Source organism: Mus pahari, chromosome 4 (genome assembly GCF_900095145.1).
Source record: "Mus pahari chromosome 4, PAHARI_EIJ_v1.1, whole genome shotgun sequence".
Classification (NCBI taxonomy): domain Eukaryota; kingdom Metazoa; phylum Chordata; class Mammalia; order Rodentia; family Muridae; genus Mus; species Mus pahari.
In genome coordinates this window covers 118,032,219-118,044,257 of record NC_034593.1, presented here as the reverse complement: position 1 = coordinate 118,044,257, position 12,039 = coordinate 118,032,219, and the positions used below count along the sequence as shown (strand labels likewise).

Genomic DNA, 12,039 nt, shown 5'->3' with positions numbered 1-12,039 from the left:
CCCCTCCCCTCCCTCCCTCCTTCTCTCTCTCCTCTCTCTCCCCCTCTCTCTCCTCTCTCTTCTCTCTTAGCTAGAGAATTATGTACTTTGACGGTTTAAGACTTTTGAATACTGGGGGAAGTATGGGATATGGAGGTGCACAGAGGCACCACAACTCCTGTCAAAGCATATGTCCTTTGTCCTTCATTTGAATGAACAGTTTGAATTATGATGTTGTCAAAGCCGCCAGCCCTTCCCATGTATTTCTGGAAGAGACTCTCCGCTAAGGGAAAGGTCTGAGGTTTACTGACTGTCTTTCTTTCCAGTGCTGTACCCTGTTAACAGATATTGTGAGGTGCAGAAACCTGCACAGTGTCTGTTTTTCCCACAAGAACAGGATAGTTGAGAGAACCTAATTACTTCCTTACCTATTAAATGTCAGCTGAGTCTTGAGATCAAATGTGGACTTGAAGACTAGCTTTTCAGTGACTGTGTGTGCTTGCTCTTCACTTCTATGTGTAGGCTTCACTTGGATCATGTTTTCTTCTTTGCAGAAAGCATTTAGAACAGGTACAAGCACACGCTTGGATGACCGTGTCTATGCCATGTGCCAGATGAAGTCACAGCCGCTTGTGCATCTCATGAAAATGATTCATCCCAACTTATACAGGATAGACAGGCTGACTGACGAGGTGTGTACGTGAGCAAGCACAGTTGACGCTTTTGTCTTGATGTCATGCCTAACTTGGTAGGTTCCTTCTGCTGTGCTCTTGTCTGTGGAGATAAGCATTCAAATAGAGACTTAGAGATATAGGTACATGAGGAAACCTCCAGATGCCATCAGCCTGTGGAAAGGAACTCAGCGCGGGCTTGCTTTTAATATTTGGTTCAAAGCTAAGTTACCAAGTGATCTCCATTTGCATTTTGTAGCTATTGGCAGTTTGTGATGTGACCAGACTGCAGTATTAGTTACACAGTTGTCCAGGTCTGTTATCTGGTAATTAATTAAATGCACAGCTGTGTAGTATCTTTTCTTCCTTGTCTTCAGGCTGTATTTTTTGGGCTTAATATTCATTCCATACATAGTGTTATGTTGTAAAAAGTAGCAGTCAGCTGTGGTAGTTTTAACAGTGACCTCAGAAGGGAAGTGAATGAGACAAGGGATCCATTTGACATTCTTACCTTTCCAATGGGAACACATTTGAACCTCTATCCTACTGTGGACCCATGGTATTCAGTCAATAGAGTTTTCATTCTCTGAAATGGAAGCGTCGTATTTTAGTGTTGGTAGCGGAGATGTGCTCTGGCTGAGCTCTGCCTTCCCATTTCAGGGCGCCATCCATGTGAATGACAGGGTGGTGCCTCAGCCGCCTCTCCAGAAGCTGTCTGCAGAGAAGCTGACCAGAGAAGGCGCGTTCCTCATGGACTGCGGCTCGGTAAGCACCACTGTCAACCACGCTATTGTCACCTAGCAGACGGGGGGGGGGGGGGGAGTGGGGGGGGCATAATCAGTGGTGTCTGGCACAGGGGCTCAGTTTACTTTAGACCCCATAGTAGGACAGCACATTAGCATAAAGTAGTAAATAATCAAGAGTTGGATCTACTCAGAAAAGAAATTCCTACCATCAAGAACCTTACCATCAGAATCACAAAATTCAAATGCAGTTCAAGAATTTCTTTTGTAGTTCAAGTTATATCCATTGCCAGAAATTCTGCTGGTGGTTAGAAGGTCAGAGCAGTCACCATTGCTCAGGAGTGGAGGAAGGACAAGTGAACACAGTATGGAACTCGGGAGCTAAAAGAGGGAATGGGAAGGAAGGCCAGGGATTAAATCTTATTAAAGCAGCCCGTTCCTATTCGGGAACTAAACGCAGGGCTGGAGAGACAGTGGCTTGGCACCCACAGGGCAGCACATAGCCATTTGTAACTCCAGCTGTAGGGGGTCTGCCTCTGGACACTAACAGAAGACACTCATATAGGCCAAATGCTCACACATAGAATATAAATAAAGTGTTAAAATTTTCATTTTATGCCCATGAGTATTTTGCCTGCATATCTGTCCATGTACCATATGGGTGCCTGGCACCTGGAAAGGCCAGAAGAGGGCATTGGATCCCTGGGTCTGGGGAGGGATGCCAGTGAACCACCATGCAGATGCTGGCACCAGACCTGAGCCCTCTGCAAGGGCCAAGAATCTCTTAACCACTGAGCAATCTCTCCAGCCCCTAAATAAATAAACCTTAAATGAAGAAGAATGTAAAAGAAACCTTAAACTTTAAACAAAGACAATGGGAACTGCTTCTGATTCTTCTCCTTTGTGGTCGTTAGATTTTGTGTGAGGCAGTGTAATGATGATATGTATGATGACCTCATCGGCTGTGATAGATCTTCTCTTAGGGAATTGACTGTCCTGTTCTGCCCACTCCCTTTTAATGTTTTAGGTTTTCTACATTTGGATTGGCAAAGGCTGTGACAATAATTTCATAGAGAACGTGCTTGGATACCCTGACTTTGCATCAGTACCACAGAAAATGGTCAGTGCTCTTTGTTGTGCTGTGTACTTTCCTGGGGGAGGTAAACAGATGTCTGTGGACCTGGGATAGGACACTGAAAACGACAGATGAAGCAAGCGTTTTCCTTCAAGCCAGCCTCCTGAGCACTGAATTTATTCGGCCTATGTAAGGAATGTACATGCAGGGTTACACACACAAGTGTGGGTGACGCAAAAACAGCGGCGTCCCGGAAGGACACTTAACCATGGAATCCCCTTCAGTGGACCTGCCTCTTACATTCTTCAGTGCCTACAAACAGGGGGGAGGCAGGAGAGACCGGGTGAAGAGGTGTTAGCAGGCTCCTCATCGTCACACAGACACTTGCCAGTGTGCTGTTCCACACCAGTGCTCTCTCTCCTCATTGATGGAGCTGGAATGGTCGTTCTGAATGTCAGGCCTGGAGGAAGTAACTCTGTCAGCAGTTTCCTCACGAAGTTTTATCTTATTTATATATATGCATGTAGGTTTGTTGTTGTTGTTTATTATAAACATTTTGTAAGTTTACCTGGAATCTTTGGTCTGTAGGTATCTGAGGTGATTGTTTTGTTTTGTTGTTTTTTGTTTTTTTGGGGGGTGGGAGGTGGTTGTCGTTTTTTGAGCGAGGGTCTCTGCATGTAGTTCCGCTGTCCTGGAACTCACTGCATTCTGCAGCCTGGCCTCGAATCTGCAGGGTCCTCCCACCTCAGCCTCCTGAGCATGAGGATTATGGAGTCAGCCACAGTGCCTCGCGCACAGTGTCTCCACAGCAGGCTTTGTTGGTTTGTGGTGAGCATCTTGACTCCAGCTACAGAAGCCATGCCCAGGCTCCAGGGCTCTGTCTTCCCCTGGGTTCCTCTCATCCTGCCTCTCCAGCAGCACTGTCCAATTTGAAACGTTTCCATCACACTCAAGAAAGAGAACCGTTCTGTCCAGTTGCCCCCCCCTTCCCCGACAACGATCCGTCTACTTTTTAGTTATGATCTTACCTATTCTCGATACGCCATATTAATGGAGTTGTACACTACTTGGTCTTTCTGCCATCTCTGAGACAGAATCTAGAAGGCTGCTGATGTGACTGTAAATGTTATTTATCAGGTACATGAACAGAAAAAGGATTCATTAAAATATGCTTCAAGGACATCCAGTTGGCAAGTTCCCAGAGGGAGGATGGGATGACTGAGGGGTGGGATTGTGTAGAAATTAAGGGGAAATACTTGGTCTTACCTCGAGCCATTTTTACAGGGTACAGGGCTGTAGAGTGGGCACCTCACTATTGTGCCCATAGTTTTACAGAGTGAGTTGTTTTCCTTGAGACCAGCCGTAAGTTAAGGCATTAGGGTCATTAAGAATTAGGCTCCCAGGTGCTGATACATGGTGATGATTCTCTTGGAATGTGGCTCTAAGTGTTGATTGTTGATTATGGAGGTCTCTCCTCTCAGTTTGTCTTTCTTGAGCCAGGTGTGGTAGTCTCCATCTATAATCCCAGCATTTGAGGGATAGTTGAAGGAAGATCAGGGGGTTAAGGCCAGCCCAACTACATCCTGACAAAGAAAAGGAAAACCAAATAAATAAATAGATAGATAGATAGATAGATAGATAGATAGATAGATAGATAGATAGATAGATAGATAGAGGTATGTTCATGGTAATGGTAGCGACCTTTAATCCCAGCCCCGAAAACGCAGAAGCAGGCAGAGCTCTGCTAGCTCAGTGCAAGCCCGGTCGATATAGTGAGTTCCAGGCCAGCTAGGGCTACACAGTAAGACTATTTCAAAAACAGCTACAAAAATATTTCTGAAAATCTTATTTTTAAAAAATGTAAGTTATTGACATGAATTAAATGATAATTCAGCATTCCAAGATGGGGCCTAAAGACATAGGGCAGCTGAGAACTCCCTGCTCTTCCAGAGGTCCCAGGCTGGTCTCAGCACCCACACAGCAGCTCACAACCATCTGTAACTCCAGTTCCAAGGGATGCAGCACCCTCGCCTGGCCTCGGTGCACTGCATACACACGGTGCACAGACGTGCATGCAGAGGAAATGCCCATACACATATGTAAATCCTTTTTCCCTGCTAGGCACAAGGAGGGAACTTTACCTTTTTAAATTAATTTATTGATTTTATGTTGTGTTTTGTCTCTGTGTATGTCTACCTATGGGTATGTCTACCTGGTGCCCACAGAGACCAGAACAGGGTGTTGGATCACCTAGGACTTGTGTGCTAGACAATTGTAAGCTGCCATATGGGTGCTGGGAATTGAATCTGGGTCTCCTGGAAGAGCAGCCAGTGCTCTTAACCACTGAGCCATCTCTCCACCCTCCCCCACCCCCAAATAAGTAAATCTTTTAAAAATCAAAGAAAAATGAAATTTTTGGAATGTGCTATTTTTTTCCGAGTAAGTTCTATGTAATTTTAAGGTGAGTTTGGAGCTTGGTGATGGCCTTCATTTGAATATTGCTTTAGAAGAAACGGGAAATTCTAAGAGTCCCAGTGACCCACCAGTTTGTGTAGGCTTTGCTGGGCTGTCTAGAACAATACAGTAGTCATGTAAAGTAGCCATATACTTACCCCAGTAAGCACACTTCTTTTCTACAACTGAAGTTCCATTCATGTGTTTGCTGCTTTTGGGTGTCTGGGCAGAGTGCAGGCTTGTAGTTGGCATCCCTGAGAGACACAGTTCCATTGCTACCCTGGTATCTATGAGATGGTAAAGGTTTTAAAGACTTCTTAAGAGAGCCAGTTGAGAGCGAGGCAGTGGTGGCACACACCTTTAATCCCAGGACTTGGGAGGCAGAGGCAAGCAGATTTCTGAGTTCAAAGCCAGCCTGGTCTACAGAGTGGGTTCCAGGACAGCCAGGGCTACACAGAGAAACCCTGTCTTCGAAAAATCAAGAGGGAGAGAGAGGGAGAGGGAGAGGAAGAGCGTAGCAGTTGAGGATAGCTGTTCTAATTAAATCACACAGTGTATGATGTATGATACAGTAAATTATTTCTCCCAAAAGCTGTTCATTGTAAATGTGTTTCTGGAAATTGTGTATGTACGCGCATGCTTACAGGATTAAATACTGTTCTGTTATATTTTCTAAAAGGAATTATAGCCTGAAAAGGGAGGGGTGTGCTCAGGGATCCCATGTGTTTGTGTTTTCTAATGATACTTCTTTTACCAGACACATCTTCCAGACCTAGACACACTTCCATCAGAAAGAACTAGATCCTTTGTGACTTGGCTCAGAGACAGACGACCATTAAGCCCTGTCCTTCACTTGGTAAAGTAAGTCTTCCTGAACATCTCAATGATAGCATCCTTCTGTGCTTCTCACAGCTCAGGATTTCCCTCAAGTCCAAGGAGCAGTGATGTCCACAATGTATAGTTTTTCTTGGTAATAATATAGATATTAGATACATGCTGTTGTCTGCCTTTCAGAGATGAGAGCCCTGCCAAAACGGACTTCTTCCAGCATTTGCTTGAAGACCGCACGGAAGCCGCTCTCTCCTACTATGAGTTTCTGATTCACATCCAGCAGCAGATTTGTAAGTGACGTCAGCAGAGCTGGGTCAGATGAGCCGCTCCACAGCCAGGTGGAGCTCCATCCATCAGAGAAGCACACAGGGGACTGGACACGAGGTATTAGCTGCTAGAAGAATGATGCACATCACCCTGTCTGAGGCTTGGGCCAGAGATTAAGGGAAAAAGAGAGCAAGACACAGCAGAGCCCCTCCAAGGACGCTGACAGCCAGCAGACAGCGTCAGTTTCTGCGTCCTCTCAGGAGAGCAGCAGTGCAGTGCTCTTCTGCCAGCCAGCAGACCTGAGGACCACGGAATGACATGTCATAGTCTGAAACTAGAGAAAGTCATCATACAATTAGCATTCTGGACTTGAACTCTGAAGAGATGCCGAAGGCAGCGGCACTGTGGTACTCATTTGTATGAATTACTTTTTAACAGGAATGACTCATGTTCGTTGAATGAATTCAACATTTTCCCTGTAAAGACAATAGAGCTTCAGTACATGAACTATAGAAAAATATATATAATGTACATAAGTGTTACATTTGTAAAGAAAATGTAAAATGTAACTAAGAATATGAATTGCTTAAACTGTGCTGCAATGTTTGGTGACAACTCTGTCACAGTGAGGGAATGAGGTTGACTAATGCATATTATGAATTGAGTCCACAAAAGAAACATGAGACTTTGTAATTCTGTTAAATCTTTTATGTGGATTTATTTATGATCAGCCTACTAATTAAAAATATTTTGCTTGACAGTTGGTTTGGTGGTTTGTTTGTTTGTTTGTTTGTTTGTAGAAGTTTTTTGGTTTGGGTGGTATTGGTGATATTTTTTTAAACAGTAGGAATCTTAAATTTGCTGCTTGGAGAAAATGCAAAACCAAGTTTCATTCATGAGTGAGTGAATGCACTGTCATTAGTTTGTGGATACTTCCAAGTAATTACTGTTTATATTCTAAAAACATGATGTTATTTTCAGAACACATTTAATGACTAAGGATAATCTTAAATCTCGTTTAAATTAAGGATTTTTTTTTCCTACCTATTTGTAATGAGAATTTTTTTTTTAATGTGACTTCCCTTTTTAATTGACTTGACGATTATCATATTGAACTCTGAGAGATTTTTGTTCTGATCAAGAATTCTGTCGTTTACAGCAGGCTGTTTATTATAAAGATTGATGATGATCCATTGGATTTTGTGGAGTGGAATTTTATTTTATGTTCTGTGAGAGTCCCTGTTGGTAGATGTTGGGGACACCAAGGCTCTTGGCACGTGTGGCTTTTCTTGGCTTTAGACTTTGCATCCCTTTTCTCCATTTTTTTCCAGAACAAAATTTATTTATCCTAGTGTTTGGACATAGAAGGTGCCACTGACTAAGAAAAGGGGCCTCCTGAAGAGATGAAGGCACCTCCTTGGCAGCAGCTGTGCTCTGATGAATCAGCTGATGCTGATGCTGATGCGTGCACGGTGTAGACACAGCCTTTCCTCTCTGAGAATAGCCAGAGCCCCCGGAGGCAGCACCCTGGAGTTCCCTCTTTTCTTTAGAGAGAGAGAAAAGCACCCTCCCTTCCCCTGATGAAAGTGAGTTGAAGTGATTCACCCTAATTAGTGGCAATCAAAACCAAGTGTTCTCTCCACCCCCAGCCCCCACTTGACTCTTTATCTCTGTACCCTCCCCCCATTGTTACCACCCAGGAGCTCACTGCCATTTAAGGGCAACTAAATACTGTCACACCATTATTTTGGGTTCTTATTATTATCATGTATTATTGTGTATATGTGTATGAACAAGAGCAAGTGTGTGGAGGTATGGACATCTTCCGGAAGTTAGTTCTCTCCATCCACTCTGGCCATCAAGCACTTTTGTTCGACTGAGCCATGTCATTGTGTAATTCAAGCATGATGTCCAGAGTGCTTACAGCTTACGGTGAGAAGAGAGGGGAACTGTGTCTTATCCGTCTGTGTGATGAATGCAAATAGAGCTGGGTGTGGCAGCTGACAGCACTGTGTAAGGTAGGAACAGAAGGACCTATAGTAACAAGGCCCTTTTGAGTGGCAAGAGCACTTCGAAGACCTAAAACCCAGTGGGTAGGGGAAAGCTGTCTGAACAGTGCTGTTAGAGCCAGTGAGTCGGAAAGGTACCTTTGGGAGACTCCAGAATATCAGCAGAGAAATGGGAAAGTGCCCACTGCCTCCCAGAAACCGGGAGACTCAACTCTGTTGGTATGTGGCAGGCCTGACAGACAGACACTGTCTAGGTTCCAAAGACTGGTGTGCAGCTATAATCCCAGCGCTTGAGACATGAAGGTAAGAAAATCAAGAGTTCGAGGTTATCCTGGGTGACATAGTAAGTTCTGAACCAGCCTGGGCTACATTAATACCATCTTAAAAAAAAAAAAAAAAAAAAAGGCCGGGCAGTGGTGGCGCACACCTTTAATCCCAGCACTGGGGAGGCAGAGGCAGGCAGATTTCTGAGTTTGAGGCCAGCCTGGTCTACAGACTGAGTTCCAGGACAGCCAGGGCTACACAGAGAAACCCTTTCTGGGGGGAAAAAAAAAGGTTAAAAAGACAGTGCTTAGTATTGATGCTGGAGAAGGAATAGAATTCCAGGGAGAAATTTTAATATATATTCATCTACTATTTCTTCTCCAAGCCAAATGTATACCACTTGGGCAGGGGCCTGACCAGAAACACATACTGTATTTTAAGAGAGGATAGTATACATTAGTATATATGTATGTATGTGTCAAATGCATTAGGCATTTGTTTTTACTTGGTTTTGTTTTCAGATAGGGTCTTTTGTACTTCAAATTGGTCTTGAAGTTACTACATAGCCCGTGGGGTTGTGGACTTGAATTTCTAGTCTCATGTCCTTACCTGAGTGCTAGGGTTACAAGTGCACCTTATTGCCTGATAGTATAGGGTGCTCTGGATGGGGCCTAGGGCTTCATGCATAGGTGAATTGTCTACCAACTGAGTTCTCCCCAGGCAGTGTTTGATAGTTATGGAACGTTGTGACTATTTTAGTCATGAGACCTGGTATGTTAGGAAGCCATGAGGCTATTCAACATGTATTTACACAAAAATACTTTTGAAAACAGGAAAAGATGAAAGTATGTATTTGCACAAACAGTTTAATGTTAAAGGTATTATCCAGATACAAGTAACCAAAAATGGGGGGAGGGTGGGACAAAAGGGGCCAGCGAGATGGCTTGGTGGGTAAAGGTACTTGCTGCTAATCCTGGTAGTCTGCATTCAGCCCTTAGACTCATGTTCAAAGGAGGGAACCAACTCCCACAAGCACACACACACACAACACAACACACACAGATGTAAACATTTGGGGAAATTTCAGTCTTGGTTTGGCACATGAGACAAAGACTTAAGATATAAAATGATAGGAAAGTATTTTATAATTCACTCTTCTTTGATCTCCAAATTCGGGGATAATATTGCCCACCAGAAAATTGGACATCACCCTTCCTGCCTCCTCATGATAGCTGTAAGAAGTAGACAAGCACATACGTGTGTGTAAGTGGCTTAGGAGGAGAGGTAGCCTTGGTTGAAGAGATGCAGCTGCTTGTGCCCTCTGATGAGACACGTGGAGCCCCACCTACTAGTGAACAATGCACACTTACAATGATCATTACTTGCTTGCCGGTAACCACTTGTACTAACTAGTTTGTGTCAACTTAAACTGCCTGGTAAGGTAGGCGCTCGCCTAAGGAACCGCCTCCGTCGGATTGGCTTGTGGGCCTGCGTGTGGCATTTTCTTGGTTAAAAATAGATGTATGAGAGCCCACCCATCTGGACAGTACCACCCTTGGACAGGTATTCTGGGTTGAATAAGAAGCTCATAGGTGCTGTGAGCAAATCCTGGAGAGCGACCATGAAGCAGCTTTCCCACTGTGGGCTCTGCTTCAGAGCCAGCCTCCAGGGAACTTAAAAACAAGCCTGATAGGTGCTTCCCTCCTCCGTGTCACTCTTGGTCAGCTGTCTTATCACAGCAACAGTGAGGCTAACTACACCGCTGCTAAGGGAGTTACCACCGACGACTAGAAACTGGTTGTTTATGATTTAATGTTTGTTTATGCAGAGGCACACTTGTGGTGGTCAGAGGACGGCTTGTGTTAGTTCTCTCCTGCCATGTGGAGTCTGTAGATCTAAGTCAGGTCAGAGTCAAGCTTGGTGGCAAGTCCTGTATCCACTGAGCCATTTTACAGCCTCTTCCCCCCCCCCCGCCTCCACACATACACATTTTATTGGGATTTTTATCTAGCACATAAAATAACAGCATTCATCATGACATATAATAATATATCTTATTATACCTTGCTCATTTTTGCTCCTTCACTTTGCTCCCCATCATCCCACACAGATCCTCCTTCCAGAGTCCCACTTCTGCCCCCACTCCCCCCTCTCTCTCTCTCTCACACACACACACACACACACACACTGAAATCTAGATTTCACTTATGAGAACAAGCATATTGGATGCTATAGCACACACTTTTAATCCCAGCTGGGGAGGCAGAGGAAGGTAGGTCTTTGAGTTCAAGGCCAGCCTGGTTTACATATTGAGTTCTAGGAGGTCAGCCAGGGCCACATACCAAGACCCTGTCTCAAATAATAAATGTTTTAAAATGAGAGTAGACACACTGTGTTTCATCTTCACTGCCTCTCATCTGCCAGCTAATGAATTGTTAGGATTATGTACTTAGGTTTTGCATATGAGAGGAAATATATTTATTATTCTGAGTCTGCCGTAAATGAAGATTACTAGGAGCTGTGTGCACAAATGGTAGTTGATATTTTATGAGGATTTTACTGAGACAGCTCTTCTTCATAAAATTCTGTTTTCTGTAGAAGGTTTATAATTTTAAAGATTACCCAGAAGCACATATGCAGGTCCCATCCACACATAGGTTACCCAGCAGCAGATAGCCTGTGCTAGATATCTCCTTAGGAGAGCAGCCCTGCTGTGAGGGGCCTTGGTTTCTGTTGCAATCTTTGCTTTGTTGCAAACATGATTACCTTACCCATTCGGTTGCTGTAGATTATTTTGATTACTGTGTGGTGGCATTTATGTGCACAATTTATTCTTCTGGTTTTCTGTAACAAGGTTTTAAGATAGCTCAGAAATAATCATGACATTGGAAAACAACAAAACAAAACCAAATCCAAACCAAAACCCCGAAGTATGTGTAACCTAACCTTTCCTTTGCTTATGACACTTACTGATGGTAAGAGCAGATGAGGGGGGTAACAGAAACACCACGGTTTTAATAATTAAAGTTTCATAATTGTGTGTTTAAGTGCTTAGAAATAAAGAAGCCATTTCTGTACGCTCATCTCAGTTCTTTATTACATATGAACTTGCTTAAGGGGAGGGATTGACTGAATCTTAGGTTCCTTCCTTCCTTCCTTCCTTCCTTCCTTCCTTCCTTCTTTCCTTCCTTTCTTCCTTCCTTCCTCATTGCTAGAGATTGAACCCTAGGCCTTCTTCAGCAGGTACTCTACTATTAAGCTACACCCCAGTCCACCTTCTTATCCTAATTTCCATATCCCCACGTTCCCATCCCAAGGCAGAGTATACAAAACCATACTAATTTAATTGAATGACTGGAAAAACTTCCTGGCCCTTCCTGGAGGGCTCTGTGCTCACTTCGTACCACCAACACTTAACAATCGGTTCATTTCATATTGACCCTTGGGCAAGTTGTAATAGGTACTGTTAAAAGGACTCTCCCATTTTTTAATGAATTTCCCACTTTCTCAATTTTAATGGACCCCCTGCAGCCCGGGTATTCAATTTCTTTATAGTCCTGCTCCACTGGGATTTAACTTCCTGCTGACTTGAATGACCAGGGCTGAAGTGGCATGCCCATAGCAGCCATCAGAACCCCTGTCACACTCAGTGATTCTATACTGGGGACCACTTGAGACATAATCTGAGGAAGAAAGAAAAGGAAGAAGGAAAGATGGAAAGAACGAGAGAGAGAGAGAGAGAGAGA

The 12,039-nt window shown here is 43.9% G+C and overlaps 1 protein-coding gene across 2 annotated transcripts in view; it reads left to right on the top strand.

Moving 5' to 3' along the window:
* Sec24b (SEC24 homolog B, COPII coat complex component) overlaps positions 1-7,087 on the top strand; it is a 72,567-nt gene extending 65,480 nt beyond the window's left edge. For both annotated transcript variants that reach the window (XM_021196171.1, XM_029537399.1), the window contains 5 exons: positions 534-671; positions 1,311-1,415; positions 2,421-2,513; positions 5,680-5,783; positions 5,937-7,087. In XM_021196171.1, the coding sequence (XP_021051830.1) occupies positions 534-671; positions 1,311-1,415; positions 2,421-2,513; positions 5,680-5,783; positions 5,937-6,051 (555 nt within the window). In that variant the 3' untranslated portion in view covers positions 6,052-7,087. The remainder of the gene's footprint in view (positions 1-533; positions 672-1,310; positions 1,416-2,420; positions 2,514-5,679; positions 5,784-5,936) is intronic.
* Positions 7,088-12,039: the final 4,952 nt, after the last annotated feature.